The 20738-nt window shown below is 42.8% G+C and overlaps 1 protein-coding gene across 7 annotated transcripts in view; it reads left to right on the forward strand.

Annotated features, from left to right (window-relative positions):
* Window positions 1-20738, forward strand: part of CCDC66 (coiled-coil domain containing 66) — a 44701-nt gene that overhangs the window by 9580 nt on the left and 14383 nt on the right. For 3 of the 7 annotated variants that reach the window (XM_090022150.1, XM_090022149.1, XM_090022155.1), the window contains exons 5-15: window positions 526-697; window positions 844-947; window positions 2105-2232; window positions 5956-6132; window positions 6976-7107; window positions 10904-11157; window positions 12052-12136; window positions 13110-13271; window positions 18187-18334; window positions 18582-18635; window positions 18775-18909. In XM_090022150.1, coding sequence (XP_089878276.1) covers window positions 526-697; window positions 844-947; window positions 2105-2232; window positions 5956-6132; window positions 6976-7107; window positions 10904-11157; window positions 12052-12136; window positions 13110-13271; window positions 18187-18334; window positions 18582-18635; window positions 18775-18909 — 1551 coding nt within the window. The remainder of the gene's footprint in view (window positions 1-525; window positions 698-843; window positions 948-2104; window positions 2233-5955; window positions 6133-6975; window positions 7108-10903; window positions 11158-12051; window positions 12137-13109; window positions 13272-18186; window positions 18335-18581; window positions 18636-18774; window positions 18910-20738) is intronic. The other 4 variants (XM_090022153.1, XM_090022152.1, XM_090022151.1 and 1 more) reach the window with 3 other exon arrangements.

The raw sequence follows: 20738 nt of genomic DNA on the forward strand, positions 1-20738 counted from the left end.
ATGTAGTATCAGACTTAACTGATTTGGGTCAGACCAATTTATGCAATGTCTGTCCCAGACCCCTTGCTTGTTTATGTTAAATCAGATTCCCCCAGCATCCCAGCATGCTTTCTGGGCTGGGTGGGGCTCTGCTCTACAGCAGGGCTGGTCCCTCCCTTCTGCTCCCTGGCTGGAGCTCTGCAGAGCCTGCAGGCTGCTCCCCCACTGTTCCCCTCACCACACTGAGTTAGGGGTGATAAACACTTATCAATTTCGTGCTGGGCTGGTCAGAAGTGGGGAGGACCCCTCCCTAACCAAAGGATCCTGCCAGGACCTGGCTACACCCCCCTCAGCTCAGCCCTATAGATCAGAACCCCATTTTCTTAGACGTTGCATATACATTGTAAGCAGAAGTTCCTACCCAGAAGAGGTTGCATTTTAGGTAGAAGATGTGAATTTGCCAGGTTTTACTTTTCATACTGTAAACAGTGTGGAAGTGAGGATTTACCAGGTCACAAATAAGTAATGTACATTTTATTTTGTTAGGCCAAGCTGAAAACTCTGCTATTACTACTACTGCTGCTGATCAGATAGAGGAAGAAAATATTATGGGATTACTCCAGAAAGCTGCTGAAGCTTCATCTGCCCCACATGAAAGTAATTCTGATTCAAGCACGAAACAAGCAGCATCTCTGCAGGATGGACATAAAATTATTATGTAGGTAGATCTGTTCAGTAAAGTACGCAATATAAGTTTTTTCTTCTTCCATCTGTACAATGAAATATGTAATGTAAGTTAACTTTAAAATAAGCATCTTGACTTTTAAAATACATTGAATTGCTTTTTTTTTTCCCTTTCTTCAGCAAGAACACATGGAAACCTGCTGACATGTTTAGTACTCTGGGTGAAAAAGAAGGAGATAAAACCTTATTAGAAGCAAAGAGGGCCCAGTGGAAGAAGGAACTAGGTATCCTAAGATATATTTGCAACATAAATTAATGTATTATAGTGTAGCATCAGTCCCCTAATAAAATGTAGAGACAATCAAATTTTGTTTTCAGGAACATTAGTGTTACTGTGGATTTAGATTTACAACAGTAGCTGTCCCAGAGAATAAGGTAGCAAAGTTTAAATAGAATTTCAAAATTTAGGAATGGTAATCTATCCAAAAAAAAGAGAAAATTGACTGTTAGTACATTCGTACTAATACAGTTCACCAGATAAAATTGTAGACATGGTTGGAATGAAGTGCAGACCACTTAAAAATGACTTGCCACACTACTTAGGTTTAACTAAATTAAGTTTGTTAATCAAATGCAACTGTTGACACAAAAAACATACTTCATAAGCACTGAGGCTGTATCTTGGCTATAACCACCCTTTTGCCACTTGGCAGTTGAGATGGCTCAAAGGAACTGTTGTATACTGGCTGTGCTTTCTGACCCACAAATTTGAGCCACTACCGCAAAATCAGCAGGCAGAACACAGACATTGTTTTGGCAGGGAGAAGAACCACCATGAAGATGAGGTGGATTTGGTCCCTCTTCATCATTTTAAACAGATGTGTAGGAAACCACACACAGTTCTGCAATCCCCGTGGTTACCTTGTGTTAAAAAAGCAAAAGAACCCTCCTCTGCAACAAAACTTGTTGACCTGCATGAGTAACTTAATACTTGTTTTCAAATATTCTTTTCAAGGAAAAAGATCTAAGTTAACTGAAAATTGCATTGTAGTAATGAAATTATTTTCTTAAATGCAGCTTCCCATTTATACAGCAAGTTCTACATAACCTGGATGGGAATTGTTTTTTAAAATCTAGTTTCTAGGTTGGACCTGGTACACCAGTTCTAGCCTGGTATAAATTTATAGTCACTAACTAGGAAAAAATGAACTGAGATAAATATTAGATATTTTCCTGAGTTAACTGGTTGTCCTCTGAATTTTATGCTTTCACAATATAGATTCCCTAATTTCTTCTGTTTCTAAAGCCTTGGGAGTCATATTTCTCCTTGGCAGAGCCTCTCAACATCTGTCCATTATGTTATCACCTCGCATTTTATTACTTCTCTTGAAGTTATTGTTATTTCTGTTTACACAGTAGTTCTAATGAATTTGTTTTAAAGATGAGCAGGTGGCTTTAAAGAAGAAACTAAAAGAAACTTCAGAGGTAGAGACAAAATGCTATTTTCGGGGGAAACCTAGTATTGATAAAACTCATTTGGAGAATTTACAAACAGCCTATCAAGCTCAGGTATGTCTAGCAATGAACTATAAAAAGAAAAAACATGTGCCTTGGATTTTATTTTCCTCATCCAGCACTGTATTTTGTTCATATTCTAGAATTACTCAAATTATTTATTCATATAAGAACCTGTTGTCGGAGTATATCCGGTGCTTACTTGTTGAATCAGTTCTTCAGGCCAAATCCCAGAACAAATTTCAAGTTATTATGCAGTGCACTTGGAGATTGCACTTCCTCCACCACACAGAACAGTAATAGAGCTGCTTTGCAAGTTCTTAACAAAGCCTCTAGGGGTGCTAGAATGGAGGCTTTACTGTGTGGGATGGGCAACAATCTACCTTATCTGTTCTGCAAGAGACACCTGCTATACCTCCATGAGACTAGTCTTATCAAGTTAAATTAGCCATGTTATCTTATTGCCTTCAATTTCAGCTTTGTTCATATTTAATCATTGAATTCCCCCTGTGCTACTCCACAGTCCAAGTAATCCTTGGTAGTCTTTAATCCTAGTTTGCTAGCCTTTCCTTTCTTCTTTTCCTGTTCCTTGAAAAGAATTACAAATAGTGTCGTTATTCTTAGTTAAGAAATGTTGCAGCTTATTCACTAGTTTTGTTGTCTAACACGTTTGACCTATTGTCCAAGTACTATATCCCTGTTAAGGATGTAAACTGTTAAGCAGTTAAACAACAATTCTATTTATATTGTTTACCTTTTAGTGGCCTCTGGCAGGAACACGTCTGCACCAGTCCCTTATGTCTTCACCATGCACCCCGTGCTGTGTGAGCCCCAGGCTGCTGGTGGGGAACTGGGGGTATGGGGAGGTGAGCGCAGCCGAGGCACTAAGGGGCACTGCGGAGCCATGGCTTCCCCTCATCCCTGCAGGCAGGGGCTAGGGCTGTGGATGGAGCTGCAGCTGTGGACCTCCCCTGTGCCATGGGTGGGAGGGAGGTGCTGGGACCCCTACCCACCCACCCAGAGGTCAGGTGGGGCCTTCTTGATGCAGCAGCAAGACTCCAAGCCCTGTGGTAGATCTGCCCTGTCTCCCTACAGCAGCAGGGGCTGGGCAGGGTGATGGGCCTCTGACCCCTCCCACTGCATTTATGCTGCCATGGTCTGACCCTGGAAGATTCCTCCATGCTGCTGGGCCGAGCCCTCCCCAACTGGCCCTGCAGGAAAGGGAGGGCCAGTTCCAGTGGGGCAGCCTTTGCTGGGCACGCTGTGTCCTTCCTTCTCCTGTCTGTGCTGCTGGGGCTGCATGTGGCCTGGCCCAGTCCTGAGGCAAGGTTGAGCATGCAGCTGGCTTGGCCCGAGGAGGCACCGCAGCAGCCAGAGCAGGTGGCATTGGGTCTGAGATGTCACTGCTGTCCCCTCTTGCAGTGAGTGTGGCCCCAGGGCATTCCTGAGAGGCACTGGCACAGCCATTTCAGCCTGGGGCGCTGCTGTTGCAGCCCTAATGCTACCCCACAGAATCCTTGCTGCTGGGCACACAGTGAAGACATAAAGGGCTGGGCTGTTCCTCCTTGGAGGTCACTAAACTAGGTATGTATTATTTAACCATTTAACATAATTAGAGGAGGTTAAACGGATAATTTTTAAATCATATTTACATCCCTAATGTCTGTTAAATAGATGAGCAGCCCATTTTAAAAAATATCTTTGTTTACAAACCAATACTGTGCAGGCTGGATACCTTCAAGTCAGCCAGCCCTGATGGGTAACACCCAAGGGTACTCAGGGAGCTGGAGAGCATCGTAGCTTAGCCCCTGGCACGGATCTTTGAGAGCTTTTGGCACTCTGGTGAAGTGCCCAACTATTGGAAGAAGGCCAGTGTGGTGCCTGTCTTCAATAAAGGGAGGAAAGTAGATCTGGCAAACTACAGGCCCATCAGCCTGACCTCTGTCCTGGGGAAAGTTTTGGAAAAGGTTATCAGGGAGGCCATCCTTAACAGACTAGCTGAAGGGAATATCCTGAGGGATATTCAGCATGGGTTTGTTGTGGGTAGGTCTTGCTTGACCAATCATTTCCTTTTATGACCAGGTGACTTATCACCTGGACAAGGGGGAAGAGATCGATGTTGCATACCTCAACTTTAAAAAAGCCTTCGATCTGGTATCCCACAATCACCTCTTGGCTAAACTGGCTAACTGCAGCCTTGACATCACCACGATCCGCTGGCTGGGGAACTGGCTCTGTGGTTGGACCCAGGGGGTGGTGGTCTACGGGAACCAATTGTCTTGGTATGCTGTGATCAGTGGGGTCCCACAAGGCTCTGTCCTAGGGCCTGTACTGTTTAACATCTTCATCAATGATGTGGACGTTGGTGTCAGAAGCGGACCGGCTAAGTTTGCTGACGACACCAAACTCTGGGGTAAAGCATCCACACCTGAGGATAGGAGGGTGATCCAGGTGGATCAGGACAGACTCATGAAATGGGCGGACGACAACCTGATGGTGTTCAACACCGAAAAATGTAAGGTTTTCCACCTTGGGAGGAAAAACCCGTACCATGCTTATAGGCTTGGCAGTGCTATGCTGGTTAGCACTACAGATGAAAGGGATTTGGGGGTCATGGTTGACCACAAGATGAACATGAGCCTTCAGTGTGATGCTGCGGCTAGTAAAGCAAGCAAAACGCTGGCTCGCATCCATAGATGCTTCTCAAGGAGATGTCATTCTCCTGCTGTACTCGGCCTTGGTGAGGCTGCAGATGGAGTACTGCGTCCAGTTTTGGGCTCAACAATTCAAAAGGGATGTGGAGAAGCTTGAGAGAATGCAGAGGAATCGCATGATCAGAGGTCAGGAAAACAGACCTTATGATGAGAGGCTGAGAGCAGTGGGGCTCTTTAGCCTGGACAAGCACAGGCTCAGGGGTGATCTGGTGGCCACTTATAAGTTTATCAGGGGTGCTCATCAGGATCTGGGGAAACATCTGTTCACCATAGCCCCCCAAGGGATGACAAGATCGAACAGTCACAAACTCCACTGTGACCTATTCAGGCTGGACATAAGAAAGAACTTCTTCACTGTCCGAGCCCCCAAGGTTTGGAATAGCCTGCCACCGGAGGTGGTTCAAGCACCTACTTTGAACGCCTTCAAGACACATTTGGATGCTTATCTTGCTGGGATCCTATTATCCCTACTGACTTCCTGCCCCTGGGGCAGGGGACTGGACTTGATGATCCTCCAGGGTCCCTTCCAGCCCAAGTGTCTATGAAATCTATGAAGCCTGAGCAGGATGGATTCCCCACTAATAAGAAATAAAAAATATATAAAACAAAATAAGTCCATCCCCCTGAATATTATGCAGGAATTTAATAGTCTAAGTGGATGTTGACTTTGGATGTTTAAAAATACTGGAGGTTTAAAAATACTAGTACAGTTTGATAAATTATAGCTTTTTAGAGAACAGGTATGAAGGGTAAAATTAGTTTGTTGCTATTAGTTTCATTGGACCTAGGTTACTGCTTTTCTATGTAGCATTTGATACCCCTAAAAAAATGTTCATTTTAATGCAAGAACTGAAATTTACTTAGGACACATTGATGGAGGAGCTTCTTCAGACTTGCCAGATGGCAATAATTGTATATGCATTGCAGTTTTGGCAAAGTTTCTCATGAATAGCAGTTTGCATTACCATGCTAATATATTGTTTTAAAAGAGTATTTACAATGAACAAGTTGATTGAGAGAATTAAATATACTATTTAAAATCATGAAGCCACTTTATTTGCAGATTATCTTCCCAACTGACTTGAATATTACTGCTGAAGAAAACCACATTTTTAGAACCACTTTAACTACAGAGACTAGTGAAGTTGCACCTAGAATTTCATACGGTCCAACTGGGCACTCTTCTAGTTTCATGTCTCCTGACTTGCCAGCTGCCATTCGTACAGCATTTGTATTAGGGGTAAGAATTTAAATTGCATGCAGCCTCTTATCTGCAAGAAGAACTTGCTATTTTGGGTGTGCATCTTCACTAGTTCTGTTAATAGGACTGCTCAGAGTATTCTCCCTCCCTTGTCATTTAGAGTACACTGAATGCAGTGTTTACAATCAGTGATACTGATACCAGGAAGTCTTCCTGTGCAGTCTAAGAGAATACTTTTAGAATTGTCATAAGCAGGATCATCATCAAGAAGAACGTTTAGATTGTGATCTGTTAACAATATGTAGCTGTTAATTCAAAAGAGGTAATTATTAGATTAGTTTTGTAGAAATAGAAAAGGCAATTTTTGCTGAGGCTATGGATAAAAAATATAGAGAAAGTTTATTATTAACTGCAGTTTACGGTGAATATTTTGAAGACTTTAATGGGAGAATAATTTCAGCCAAATTTTATTGAATGTGAGCTCCAGGATATGGGTGGAGTTCTACTATGTGAAATAATGAAGGTATCCATTAAGAAAAGTTGAGGACTTAGTTAAAGCAGTTAGTTACTCTCCTGCTACTGTAATCACTGATGACTTATGCTTGCTGAACTCCTGGAATGCAAACTGAGCAATGGGACCTTTTAAAAAGAAGGTGGTTTCTTTTTTTATTCTTAGTATGTATAGTTTTGCTCTTTTAAAGAGGCAGAATTATATATGGAACATTCTGACATTGTATATGTATATATGTGAACTGCTTTTGCAAGAGCTTAGTCTAATTCTGCCTAGAAATTTAGGGCACAATTTCCCCTAAAATTACTTCTAAAAAAGCAGAGAATCTAAATTTATACACAATTAAGAGACTAGCATTTTTCTCCTTTCAGGAAACTACACCAGTAGAAGACCCTATTAGTACTGTGAAATGTGAACAACAGAAGAAGTGGCCTGAAGAGCTGGACAAACAAAAGGAAGAAGCTAAATTGCAAAAAATAGAGGAGAAACATAATTTGTCCAAGGTAACTGTAATTTAGAATGATGGTCCAGAATAAAAATATATTTGGTTTAACTTTCACTTTCTAGTTTGCTCAAATAGAAGAATATCAAATTGCAGATAACAGAATATTTACAGTTCTGTAATTAAAAGGCACAGTATATTTCACAAGGGCAACTCACCACCTAGAGTACTTTTATCTCTGAGGTTGGCATCACAGGTTGTCCTCCGCTGGAATGTATTAGCCACTGCCACTCTGGACTCCCTTCTGTCCCTTCTTCTGTCACTCGGCCTTCCATTAAGTCATAGTTCATTCCAGTTCTTGAGGTGTTAATATTCCAATGATAGGGCTCAGTTCCTCCTAACATTTTCCTTCTGTGTGCCTCATAATTCCTCCTTTTTTTAGAGCAATGAAATACAGGGTTTTCTGTCTAGAGTCCCCTTCCAGCACTCAAAAAAAAAAACCCCAACCACATTCAGACTAAGCTTAAATGACTTTCACACCCCTGGCTTGAACTACTAGTTCCATGTGGATTTCATTAGTTCTTAATTTTTCCAAGATATAACCCCCAAGGTTATCTTGATGGGGAAGTGCCCCTTTCCCAAATACTAGCTCTTATCCAGTCTTCCAAGATGAATTTTTGAGTCAGTCAGAACTGTCCTTTTGAGCCTTTCCAGCCTTTTAAAGAAAAACTAACTCTGCTTTAACTTCCAATAATGCAGTTAGTTGACCTATCTCCAAAGCTAATTGAATTTTTAGGTTCCAATTAACCTTATCCCCACACCTGTAATTCTTATTGATTGGAATGTGTGGGTATCCAGTGCTTCTGAATAATCAAGATTGATTCCCTAGCCCAACAAAAGTCAGTGACAAAACTTCTATTGACTTGTACAGGTTCAGTATTTCACCCCAAATCTATATGATAGCCTAGCAAAATAAGTACCTAGGAACAGTTACCCAGGCTGAGAGGGGATCTGGTGGCTGCCGATAAACTTGCCAAGGGGGACCAGCAGGCAATGGGAGAGTCCCTGTTCTCCCAAGCACTACCGGGGGTAACAAGGAACAACGGCCATAAGTTGACTGAGAGTCGATTCAGCCTAGATATCAGGAGGTGCTACTTCACGGTCAGGGCGGCTAGGAACTGGAACCATCTTCCAAGGGAAGTGGTGCTTGCCCCTACCCTGGGGGTCTTAAAGGGGAGGCTAGACAGCCACCTAGCTGGGGTCATCCTTTCCTGCCCATGGCAGGGGATCAGACTAGATGATCTGCTTAAGTCCCTTCTGACCCTACCAACTATGAAACTAATTCTAAAACTTTGACAGGGAAGAAAAACCTGTTCTATACTTTTTTGGAGTTTGCTTCAGAGATAAACTCTCTGGTATAATTTATCATAGTCATTTTCCCACTGAGTGAAAGGGCTTACAGCTGAAAGGGGCTATAAACAAAGACAAGATACTTGGGGAAAGGAAACATCCTGATGGTTTCAAGAATGTTAGGATGAAAAGACAGAGATTGGAGTGTGACTCCTCATTCTTCAAAGTAGTGTAGAAATACTGCTTCTTGAAATTATAATCTGCATCATGTATAAAGTTTTTTGACTATACAACAAAACAGTGTTCAAGATTTGCTGTTAAAAAGCTCAAAGCTTTAAAATATGTAAATTTAATTTATAGCAAGCATGAATCTATCTTCAGATAGAACATTTAAAGACTTTGCAGCTCTTGCAGAGTAGAAAATCCATTGTGTGGTGGTTTCTTCTTCAGTTACTTCCCCCTGCAGTTTACATGGTCTGCTTATTATGAAACTGAAGAAAGATTAATTTGTTTTTTATCAGTAAATCTGCTTGCCTAATGAGCCCTTTAGACACCATGTAAATAACTTCTTCAGTGTTAATTTCAGTGTCTATCTACCTTATCCACATAGTTATACAAACTAATAAAATATATCCCATTATTAGGTAATGTTTTCATTTCTGTTTTATAATATCTGTGGCCTCTGCTGTTCTGGATCTAGCACTAAGATTGTCAGAGAGGAATAAATGTGTAGTACAGAGAGAACACAGATTTTGTTACAGAATTTTCTTGGAGTGAGTGTCTACAGCCTGAGGCCGCCTTTTGCATTGAAAAACCATGGCTTTCACTGTAAATGGCACAAAGTTCATACAGTTTAACAAGATAGTCATGTCATTCTTGGAACAGATATTTTTCATTCTGGGAAATTAATGCTTCTCAGGTTAACAAACCAAAAAATGGCTTTTTCTAAGAAACTTGTCAGGGATGCTCACATGGTTACTTCTTCTTCAGAATCCCTGACCACGTTTTTGTTCTTGATTATTAGGAAAGAAAAATTGCTTTAAATGTGATTGTTGCATGTTCTTTACTTAAAAGCACGCTGTTGTGCCTACCTTTGAACTCTTGGAATTTGTAAAACTTCATTAGCTGTCCAGTCCTTTCATTTTATATTGATTCTTGTCAGCAAGTAACACCCACCGAGACATATCACAGTAATCGTTTTTCAGTCTATTTTGAGAAGGAAGATACTTGCATTAATCTTTTCTTCAACATCCTTTTTTAGTTTAGACATATCTCTCTATGTTCCAGCAAAGCATACTGCAAGAAAAAAATCTTTCCCTGCTCTGGCTTTTCATCCAGGTTACAGTTACAGTTTATCTTTCTTAGGGAAGGAGAAACTTAAAAACCTAGGGGAGGTGGAGGACTAGTACAAAATGAGGTTTTTTTACTTTTTGTTTATTTTAGCTTTCTAATATAGGACTGTCTTTTCTGCCAGAGAAGGTTTATGCTGTTAGGAGACAGCTTGCTTTTGAAGTAAAAACAAAATATCTCCTCTATAGAAACTGCAGGCAATGCAAGAAATATATTACCATTGCCTCTGATCAGGATCTTTGTGATTTTTGGGAGGCCATGGTTGCCTTGGGTAAAGACACTCAAATGCTCTTCCCTAAGAGTGGGCTTTTTGCAGCTCCCACCTCTGCAAGGACCTTAAACGTGGGGCACTCCTAGTATTGATGCAGTATTTCTTTTCAGATGGTAGAGTCTGGCTGGAGAGTTTTTAGGGAAAGGAAATCCCTAAAAATGGATTGGCCTTACACAAATGGAAGGGCCTTACACAAAATACAGCATGTGAATTACTGTCCAGAACTAAAGTGGAGGAAATAATGGGACACTGAGAAAGATGAATAAGAGTTTGTTTTCATACATGGCTATCAAGAGAGTGTTTTTAAAAAGCATGAAAGCTTGCTGCTGCCATTGTGTGTAGTGCTACAGAGAAAATATATGGGGAACAAGAGGAGGGGGGATATAACTAAATCATTAAGCAGCCTTGCAAAATTAATAGAAATATTATGAAACAGAATAATATATATTTTAAGACCAGGTTGCAAAGAAAGCAGAATAGAAAACTCTGATCTGTTATTTGCTTATGTTGCATGGGACGGAAGTCTTCTTGATAACTTTATTTTTTGCAGTTTCTGGATTTTTAGCAATATTTTGTGAATATTTTTAACCAAAAAGTTTTAAGCTGAATGTTGGATGAAGACTTCGATCCTTTTCATATTCCCATTTTGATTTTTTTTTCAAAAATCTATTTGGTCTAATAAAAGATATCACCTCTCCCACAAGTTCTGATTCCTTTTGACTCCATATCCTACAGTTCCACTGCAGCACTTGCAAAGTAGCAAGTCCTGATGCATAATTTCTGTCAAAACATCACTATAACTTAAAAATATGTAGTTGAACATACTATATGTAACTGAATGTAATTAAATGTATTTTCATTTTCTTGTTGCTTCATACCTGTTTAGGCTGAAGAGCATGACAGATGGGCAATGCATTTTGATTCTTTAAAGAACCACCTTAGTGCTAATCAACAACACCCCTTAAATGGAACATACAAAAAGCAGCCTGAAATTCTTTGTCTTTCCCCCGACCCTAAGGAGCTGACTGCTTTTATTCATCCTTTTTCACCTGCAGCTTTAGGCCATACCCTGTCTTCAAAGGTGGATAATGTAGGGAAAGCTGTTGAAAGCAGTGCTTTGGAACAAAGTCAGAAAGCCAAGTGAGTGAAATCTTCAACTACACTAGTTTTCCGAATCCATTCCAAAAACTTAGATTTTGCATTAATTTGTTTTTTACTCTGCTTTTTAGCAGCTTGTATTTTTATTTCACATGATTCCCGTTAGGAAAAAAAACACGTGTTCCTATTACTCACTAAAAAAAAGTCTAGCATTTTTATTCAATCTCATTGATTACATTGAAATTCCATAGTACTGGGTCTGTGCCTACACTGACAGTTAAGGTTAACCTTAAGCTCAGTCACAAACCCATACATACTGGCTATTTATACTTTAAACTTGTTAGCACTACCTTAGGCTCTGGAAGAAATTCAGCCCAAGGTTGGAAGGTCACTGAACTCCTGGTAAGGAATTGATCTTGACACTGCTTACCTCCTTTCTGTAGTGTGTTTGGAATTTCCTGTGATCACTGTAGTTTTGGAGCACAGGAAGTTGGCCACCAGCAATCCTACAATTCCCTGTTCCTGTCTTTTGGTCCTTCTTCACTCTAGTTCCTTTTCCCATTGCCCAAAAGTAGAGATAAACCTAGAAGAATAGTTTGCAGACAGGTTCCTGGATAGACTGTGCAGGGGAATCAATTATATATCTTAGTACTTTACTTTAAGAAGCAGCACAATGTGGACAGCTTTGGTGCAGGTTAGAGCATGATATGGATATAAAAACATGCTTCATGATTTAAGCTGGATGAGAATGACCTCAAGGTAGATCCAAACACTCAACCCATACATTCTCTGAATAAAATTGCCATGTGATGAGACATGAAAATACAACCTTGATCACATGAAAATACAATCTAGCTGAGAAGTCAGAATAATTTAGGCTGTGGGTTTCTTTTCTTCTTTAAATAAAAAATATTTACACTTTTTCTCTGTTTGTAGTTTCCTTCGTTCAATGACTGCTCTTTTAGATCCTGCACAAATTGAGGAAAGAGACAGGCGGCGGCAGAAACAGTTGGAACATCAGGTACAATCATATTTGAAACTGATATAATTTTCAGAGTGGAAAGAATGAAAAAATGGAAGCAAATTGATGCAGTTAAGAGTAGGAGACTGGGTTGCAGAATATGTGGTTTCTAGACTCCAGAGCAGTTATTTCACCATCTGTGCTTCAGAATACCTGTTTAGACAATTATAATGGTATTTCACTCATAGGTACAGGGTAGGGGTTTATTAATATTTGTAAGGTGGTTTAAGAGTTGCGGTATTATATATTTTCAAGGCAAAAATATAAGAGATTGTTCAGGACCTAAAAGTATTGGTGTACCTCTTTCCTTCAACCTCCACAGATCTAACTAAACATAGAATTGGACATCTGTGAATGTACTTTCTTTTCTCATTTACAGTAAAGCTGCCTTTACAGCACTATAAATACATTTACAGCCACTGCAGATTATTTTATACTGCCAAAACAATGTAGAGCATTTTAGTGTAAATGAAGACTGGTCCCATGTCATACACCTATTATAGCTCCTGGCGGCTCTCCAGGCCAAAACTCAGTAAGTGGCCCTTGGCCTGAAATAATTGCCTGCCCCCTGTTATAGCTGATCTTTTTCAGAGTAAACTACTAACTCAGATTATACCAATTTCTTTGTTATCACACCAGGGAGCTGGATTCTAAAAAAGAAAAAGAAAATGCAAGTGATAGGATGGAGAGGGCATATATGTACATCCTTGTGCATTTTGAGGCTTATTTTAAAATTGTATTTTGCTTTTGTGTACTTCTTGCTCTAAATACTTGAGCTAAATTTGCTAGAAAACTAAATTCCATTTGCTTTCTGTAATACAAAAATATTTTCTATTGTATTTAACTCATATTTTATATATATATTTATATATTTTCTAATGTATACACAGAAGACTAAAGTATGCAGGATGCATGTTTTATAGGAAATATGTTTTAATTATACTAAATTTTATTATGATTTTGGCATTACTAGAAAGCTATAATGGCTCAAGTGGAGGAAAAACGAAGGAAGAAGCAACTGGAGGAAGAGCAGAGAAAATGGGAAGAACAAGAAGAAGAACGCCGTCTAGCACGAGAACGAGAACTCATGCAAAAGCAGTTTGAAGAAGATATGCTCAAACAAAAAGAAAAGGACGTGAGTGTCATTGTAATGGCTTTGTATTCTGTGCAAGTAAATGGCAAGATTTAATTGAGCTGTCAGTTTCTACTGGATGTACAAATAATTAATGAATAATACTACAACAGTAGCATTGAAACTGCATTTGCAACCACAATTAAACATCACAAATGGCCTTTTTGAAGCAGTATTTTGCTGCACATATACAGTTAATATAAATTAATCATTTTAAGTATGTTAATGGCAGCGTCACAAAAGCCCTTGCGAGTGCTGTTGAGTTCAAATTCTGCATTAATACAACCCTGCATTAATACAAGGACAATTCCAGTAAAAGTTCTGAAAATAAAAAAAATGCCAGTCCCAGAATATACAGTCAGATTACTGATCTGCATAGAATCATAGAAAATTGGGACTAGAAGGGCCTTCAGGAGGTCATCTAAGTCCAGCCTTTTGCTCAAGGCAGGATCATCCCTGTCATCCCTGATAAGTATTTGTCTAACCTCCTCTTAAAAATTTCCAAGGTTAGAGCTTGTTCATGAATGGAGCTTGATCCTTTAGAGCAGGGGTAGGCAATGTTTTTTGGATGAAGTGCTGAAAAACACCACAATGCCTACCTTGGAAGGTGCCAGAGTGCCGGCATGGCAGAAAAACAAGATGAGGGCAAGGGGTACATGGCAGGATGCACTGCTTGTGCCCCTTGCCCCCCACCCAAAGTTCCTGCCCCCCAGCCCTACTGCCCCTTGCCCCCCACCCAAAGCCCCTGCCCCCCCGCCCTACTGCCCCTTGGCCCCCACCCAAAGCCCCTGCCCTCCAGCCCTACTGCCCCTTGCCCCCCCAAAACCCCTGAACCCCAGCCCTACTGCCCCTTGCCCCCCTGCGCCCCAGCCCTACTGCCCCTTGCCCCCCAAAGCTCCTGCCCCCATCACTACTGCCCCTTTCCTCCTCCAAAGCCCCTGCCCTACTTCCCCTTGCCCCCCCAAGCTCCTACCCCCAGCCCAGCTGCCTCTTGCCCCCACCCAAAGCCCCTGCCCCCAGCCCTACTGCCCTTGCCTCCCCAAAGCCCCTGCCCCCAGCCCTACTGCCCCCCAGCCTACTGCCCCTTCCCCCTCACCAGGGCCCCTGCCCTACTACCTCTTGCTCTCCCCAAAGCCCCTGCCCCACAGCCCTACTGCTACTTGCCCCCCACCCAAAGCCCCTGCCCCACAGCCCAGGCTCTGTGGCTGCCAGCAGCTACTCCCACTCTGGGTAGCTTCTGGAGCCCAGGCTGCTCCAAGCAGGGCTTGCAGCATCCCAGCTGCCTGCTGGGAGCAGCCCGGGATCCCGGCTGGCAGCAGCTCCCCAGAGCTGGGGGCGCTGCTGCCGGGAGGCTCCAAACAGCTGTGCTGGGCTCCAGGATCAGCTCCATACCAGCATGTGCAGGCGCACCTCGGAGCGGGTGGTGGGGGAGGGGCCTGAGGCAGCGCAGCCCTGGTCTCTCCCCCGCTCCTGGCACGGAGGTGATGAGCCTGGCACAGCTGTTTGGAGCCAGCCCGGGCTCTGGGCAGCTGCAGCAAGCAGCGGGCAGAGTGCAAACAGCTCCGCCAGGCTGCACAGCTCTGGCAACAGCTCCGTGCTGATGGCAACTGCATAGGCACCTCGGGGTGGACAGCGGGGCGGACACTATGCCCTCACCAGCCACAACCCTCCCACATACACACCCACAACCCCAACATACTCTACATCACCCCACACACACGGCCACACCCCCTCACAAACCCCACACACCCCCACCCACCACGCTGCACACGCCACCATATATACATACTCATCCCCTAGCTACACCCCCCCCCACAAGGAGTATATAAAAGTAAAACTTTATTTTTGAGCTATTTTGCAATAACTTCTATATACACTACGCGAACACACATAAATCAGGACAAAAATATATTCTAATATTATAAAAACCTCAGTCTGTCTGTCTGTAATGCTGTATTTGCACTCTGATTGGTCTATGGAAACAGCCAATCAGAGTGCAAAGTAGTATTCTGACAGATGCCCCCCCGCCCCCCCCCAGCCCTGTTCCCTGGAGGTGGTGGCAACAGACTGGCCCTGCTCCCTGCAGGTAATGTAGAGGCAAGTGGGTCCAGATGGTGGGGAGGGCCCAGGGCTCCATTCTGCCCCCCCACCCCCTCCTCCCCCCCTCCCATCATTTGGGCAATGCATGATGGGCAACTGGCTAATTTTTTAAGAAAGTTAAAATGTTATAGTAGATGTTTGACTTTTAGTATATTATTTGATTTTTTCTGGTTCCAAGATGGCAACCTCCCCCTCCCCAAAACAAGTACTTCCAGGGGCAAGAAAAGGGACTTCCAGTGGCAAAAGTGAGGGATTGGAGGCAGGACTTCTGGTCACACCACCAAGGAGAAGATGGCAACCAGGGGGAGGGGGCCCCAGGTTGCTTTATACTGATGGACAGGGAATGACTATAAGTGATGAATGAGAAGGCCACAGTGGGGTGTTTGAGGGGTGCACTGTGCACACATTAGTGCTTGAGGGTTGTGTGAGGTTTTGGAGGAGGATGCTGGGGCTCTCAAGACCAGCCAGGCAGAAAGCTGAGAAGGACAAAGTCTGCAGGACCAACGGCTCAGAACCCGAGAGAGCGAAACGAAGGCCAAGGGCCCAGAGCCCAAGAGGACTGAAAACCAGGGGCAAGAACCTAGAACCCAAGATGGGGGCAAGACGGGGGCTGGAGCCAATGAGCTGAGGCCCATTGCAGTCTGCCTAGGCTAAGAAGCCCAGTTAAAGGAAAGGGGTGAAGGCTGGGAATGTCAAGACCGCAACAAGAGTATGGAGGCCTAAGGAAACCTGACATTGTAGTGATTAACCAATAACCAGCCTGGGCATGGCTGCAGGGTTGAAAAGCAGGGGGTGTGTGAAATGGGCTGTATTCAATTTGGATTTGGATTTGGCCTGAATCAGGGATAGTGATTCAATTTGTTGATTCGGATCACTGTCCCCAATTCAATTTGGCCAAATCCGAATCTTAAGATTCCATGCTGATTTGGACAATCAATAATTCAGCCACAGACAAAGCTTTAAATGTTTTTTCTACATACCTTGAAGTACCAGGTGCAGCCTGTGAACACTGCAATGCTGGGGTGGCTGGAGTGTCCCACAGGAGCACAGGGGGCCCCCCACTTGTGCTTGGCAGTGAACCCGGAAAGTACTTCTGGTCCACTTCTGGGTCCACCGCCAAGCGCACGGGGGGGCCCCCACACCTCCCCGGCTGGGTGATTGGCCATGGGGTGACCCCGGCTGCCCACCCAGACCCAGAAGGCACTAGTCACTGAGCTGGAGGGATGCGGGAGGGCTTTTGGTTCACTTCTGGGTCTCCTGCCAAGCATGGTCCATCTGCTCCACCATCGCAGCATTCACAAGTCACCTGGTACCTTGAGGTATGTAGAAAAAACAGTTAAAGCTGTGTCTATATCTGAATTGCCAAATCTTTTCAAATCTCTCCAAACCGATTCAGAGAGATTAAAGAGTCTCCTGATTCAATTCGGGTTCGGATTCGGGGATTCGGCCTCCAAATTGAGCCGAATCTCTATCGAATCAGGAGCCAAAGCTTCACAGAGCCCCAGTGGTAGGGGGCCATGAAGGTAACTGGTGACCTGGGGGGCACAGAGAGGGCCAGGAAGGTGCCACTTAACACGTGGGCAGGACTGAGATCACTGGACCAAGAATAGAAGAGGGTTCACTCTGGGACCTTGGGGCAGCCCCCTTTTTCATAATCTAATTATTTCATCAAAGGTGTGGCAGGTGAGAGGAAAGGGAGGGTACCCAAGGGGCCAGAGTAGGACAGGAGCTGCGTGGCCACCAGGGGGAGTCACGGCCACCCCCAGGGCCTAGTACTGTTATAAATCCTTTACCCACAATACTCAAGGTAAACTTTATTTTAAGTTTTAAGTGGTACCTTCTGTTGTCTTGGTGGATCCATATTTGCTGTTTGTGCTGGGGCTTCATCCATACCCCTATGGACAAACTTGTTGAAGAAACAAAATTAAATTAAAAGATTTAGGTAAAGATTTGAGACACATTAACTGGAATTATTTTTCCCTTATGGAAGAGAAGTTGTGGACTCTAGGTATATTTTACACCACTCAGAACACAGAATGTGCATGGAAATTGGAACCATTTTTACAGATATTATGGCCTCTGTATTGCATTTCTCTTTAATGGCACAGAACTGTCAGGAAAGTTGGATAGTTTTGGTTGAATTTGACTCTTATGGAATCAGAATTTAAGTACAATTTATGTATTTTGTAGACCATGTAAAAGGCATGTAAAAGACAAACTATAATGTATACTAGGAACGCTTGATAGGACCCTACCTTTAGCATCTTTCTACTCTGAAATCTGCAGTGTGCTGATAGAATAACCCCTCACTGTAGAAAGTGTTCCTTTTTCCTGTCTTCTCCTCCTCAATCCATTGAGCCTTGAAAATATGAAGTGGTACTGGTATGTTTGGGGATGCTTTACTGTCTCCATGTGGTAGAATTAGGGTGTATGATTTTCTAATTCTTGCTTCTTTTCTTTTCTTCAGGCAACATGGTAATGAGGAAGCTAGGGCCTGAGGTACATAGGCCCTCACTCCCATTAACATGAAATGAAATGAGGTGCCCAAATATGTTTGAGCATCTGAGCTCTGTCCCTCGTTCTGCTATGGTGCCATTATTGAACTCTATTAGCATTACATATGGCTGGAGTTAAATTTTGTACCTGTTCATACCGTTTAGTTTTCTTTTTTCTGTTCAGTAGAAAAAGTTAAAAAATATAAATCCCCCAGTAGCCAAAAATATGGATAATTGTAAATGTCAGGAGGAGATTATGCTACCCTATTTATTTTTGTTCGCAGAATGAACAATCACATATATTTACCTCCTTTTTACTATAGGAAATCATGACTCTTAAAACAAATAAACTCTATCAGACAATGCAGAAAGCTCAAGAACTGGCACAGAGACTGAAACAGGAACAGCGTATTCGAGACTTGGCTCAGAAAGGACATGACATTTCAAAATTGCAGAAGAACCTTGCGGGAGGCAAGTATCAAACTTTGATATTTCCATCTGTATCTGATATTCCTTTGGTTTTTGAATGAGCATTGATGGGTTTTTTGAGCAAAAAAATCTGCTTTAATAGTAAGTCTAGACTTACTAGCTCCTTGGCTTTAGAAACAGAAGAAGACTTACCCTGTTAAAGCTTCTTTGAATTAAGTATCTCAGCAGCCTAAATTTATTCAATATGAGTCAAGCCTCAAAATAGCAAATAATATTATTCACATTTCAGAAATGAAGAGAGACACTGATGGACATTTTAAAGAAGACCTAAGAGACATAGAGGGTAATGGAGTGGAACATGGTCAAACTAAGCCGGTAGCAGAGTTGGGTTCAGAAGTACTAATCCATGGTGATACTGTTAACTTGATACTGTGTTTTAAATATTAAATTCTTTAATCAAGTCATTTGCTTCGTATTTTTAGGTGATTCAGTATGTGTGAATTATAAAACTGACCTTTCAAATTTAGGTCATGATAATTCCTCTGAAGACATTAGGCCTAAGATGGATCAGAATGTAAAAGAAACCTCCCCTAGGAGAGACACTGCTGTGCAGACAGGTATGAAATTCCAAAAGTCTAATTGTGATTATTTAGTTGGGGGCTAAACAAATCATCTTTATATAGCATGGAGTACCAGTGAACACTTAGGTAAGATAGTTCCTGTTAAGCTAATATGCTTTATTAGCTAAAATAGAAGAGCTAACCTTGGATGAGATGTTATGGGTCTTAAGTAGAGAAGGCATGCAGAAACGTATAAAAAGTGAGCCTTATTGGCCACGTTCACGTGCATTTTGGGGCACCTCACAGGCTTTTGAGGAGCCACAAAACACACCCCATGCACGTGATTTGGTTCTCCACACTGCACTGTGGAGCCAGATTTAGATATCAGGAAATTCTGGTTTAAAAAAAGAAGCACACAGCAAAAAAGCACAGTGTTGCACGTGACAGAAGTGTGCATCGCCTGAAACCAGAGCCTGGCCAGCCACAGCCACACTTCAAGCTGCTGGCCAGGTTCTGTGCATCCAAATTGCTGCTGGAGCCCCAGGAGAACCCCAGGTAAGACTGCTGGGATTGGCCCAGGTGCTGCCCTCAGCCTCTCTTATCCCACCTGGAGCATTTTTCCCCATGCTGAACCTGTGTGTGCAGGGCCTCTTCTGGGGCAGAAGGCAGTGGCATGAATTTGCACTGCTGCTTTTTTCCCCCACAGCAGCTGCATGCCTCTGCTCAAGGGGACACAGCCATTGAGTCTGAGTACCATCAAGGGTTTAGCAAAATCTGTTTTCTGTCTCTAGCAAATTCAAATTGGTCTGGTTGTAATATGCCAATGCTACATACCTTACTAGTAAGCCAGGCAAAACCCAATTCATTAGCAGGAGCCTAATTTGAAGTATGTGAGTATTCCCATTAACTTCAGTGGTACTGCTTAAGCACATGCTGAAGTATCTTGCTGAGTTTGTGTTCTAATGAGGAATAACGGATACTAGCAAAATTGCTGCCAGTGATTTTAGATTTGGAGAGAAGAAGTGCCAAAAGACACTGAGTCTAACAAGTGGCAACCCTTTCCACAATTCCTCCTTGTAAAATATGTAGAAAAGTAATTGGTGTATCTGGGTATCCAGACCTTCTAGTTCTGCAGCTGGCAATCTTTAAACAAGCTCTGGGCTGGAACAACTTGGCTCCAGTTAAATATAGGCCTGATGATTTTGGCAGTGTGTCAGAGGTGAGGGGACTTTGCCTACATCTGATGGGAAGCAGTGCTGCAGCTGGGAGGTGAGGAGCAAGTGGGAAATAGTGTGGATGTAGCTGCAAGTTATCCAGCCCCTGCACAACTCCCCACCAGCTGTGCCCATGCCATGGCTAGGGAATAGGGGGCCAGGAGAAGCAGCAGCAGCACAAGCCAGCTCCCAGCTACGTAGCCCTGGTGTAGCCACGTAGCTCCCTGCTAGCCAGTCCTGGTGCAGGTCTGGGCATGGGTACAGGCAAAGCCCTTCAGCTCCATGGGCTGGATCTGACCCATGGGCTGTAAGTTACCAACACTTGTAGTTTGTTCCCAGATGTCTAACATCACTAATGACAACCAAAATGAAGGGCAGACTGCATTTTGTAGCATTGTGGTTAAGGCAGAAATTACCATACTTACCAGAATGTGCAGCTGTTGATAGGGAAGGTGAGGAGTTTCTAATCATAACAAATATCTAAAATAAGTGCATGATTATTAACTTGCTGCACTGAAGTGGTTGGGAGGAATTCAGTAGCAGGAGTAGAAAGCTTTGGCAAGTCTACAGAACTAAGTAGTATTTCGAGTGCTTTTAGTGTAGCATGTGGAGAGAACTAGATTCTAATTAGTTTTAAACACTGAAACAAAATCACTTCCCTTTTGGAAGAAG

The sequence above is a fragment of the Crocodylus siamensis genome, chromosome 11, assembly GCF_052110815.1.
Source record: "Crocodylus siamensis isolate JL-2025a chromosome 11, ASM5211081v1, whole genome shotgun sequence".
Lineage (NCBI taxonomy): Eukaryota > Metazoa > Chordata > Crocodylia > Crocodylidae > Crocodylus > Crocodylus siamensis.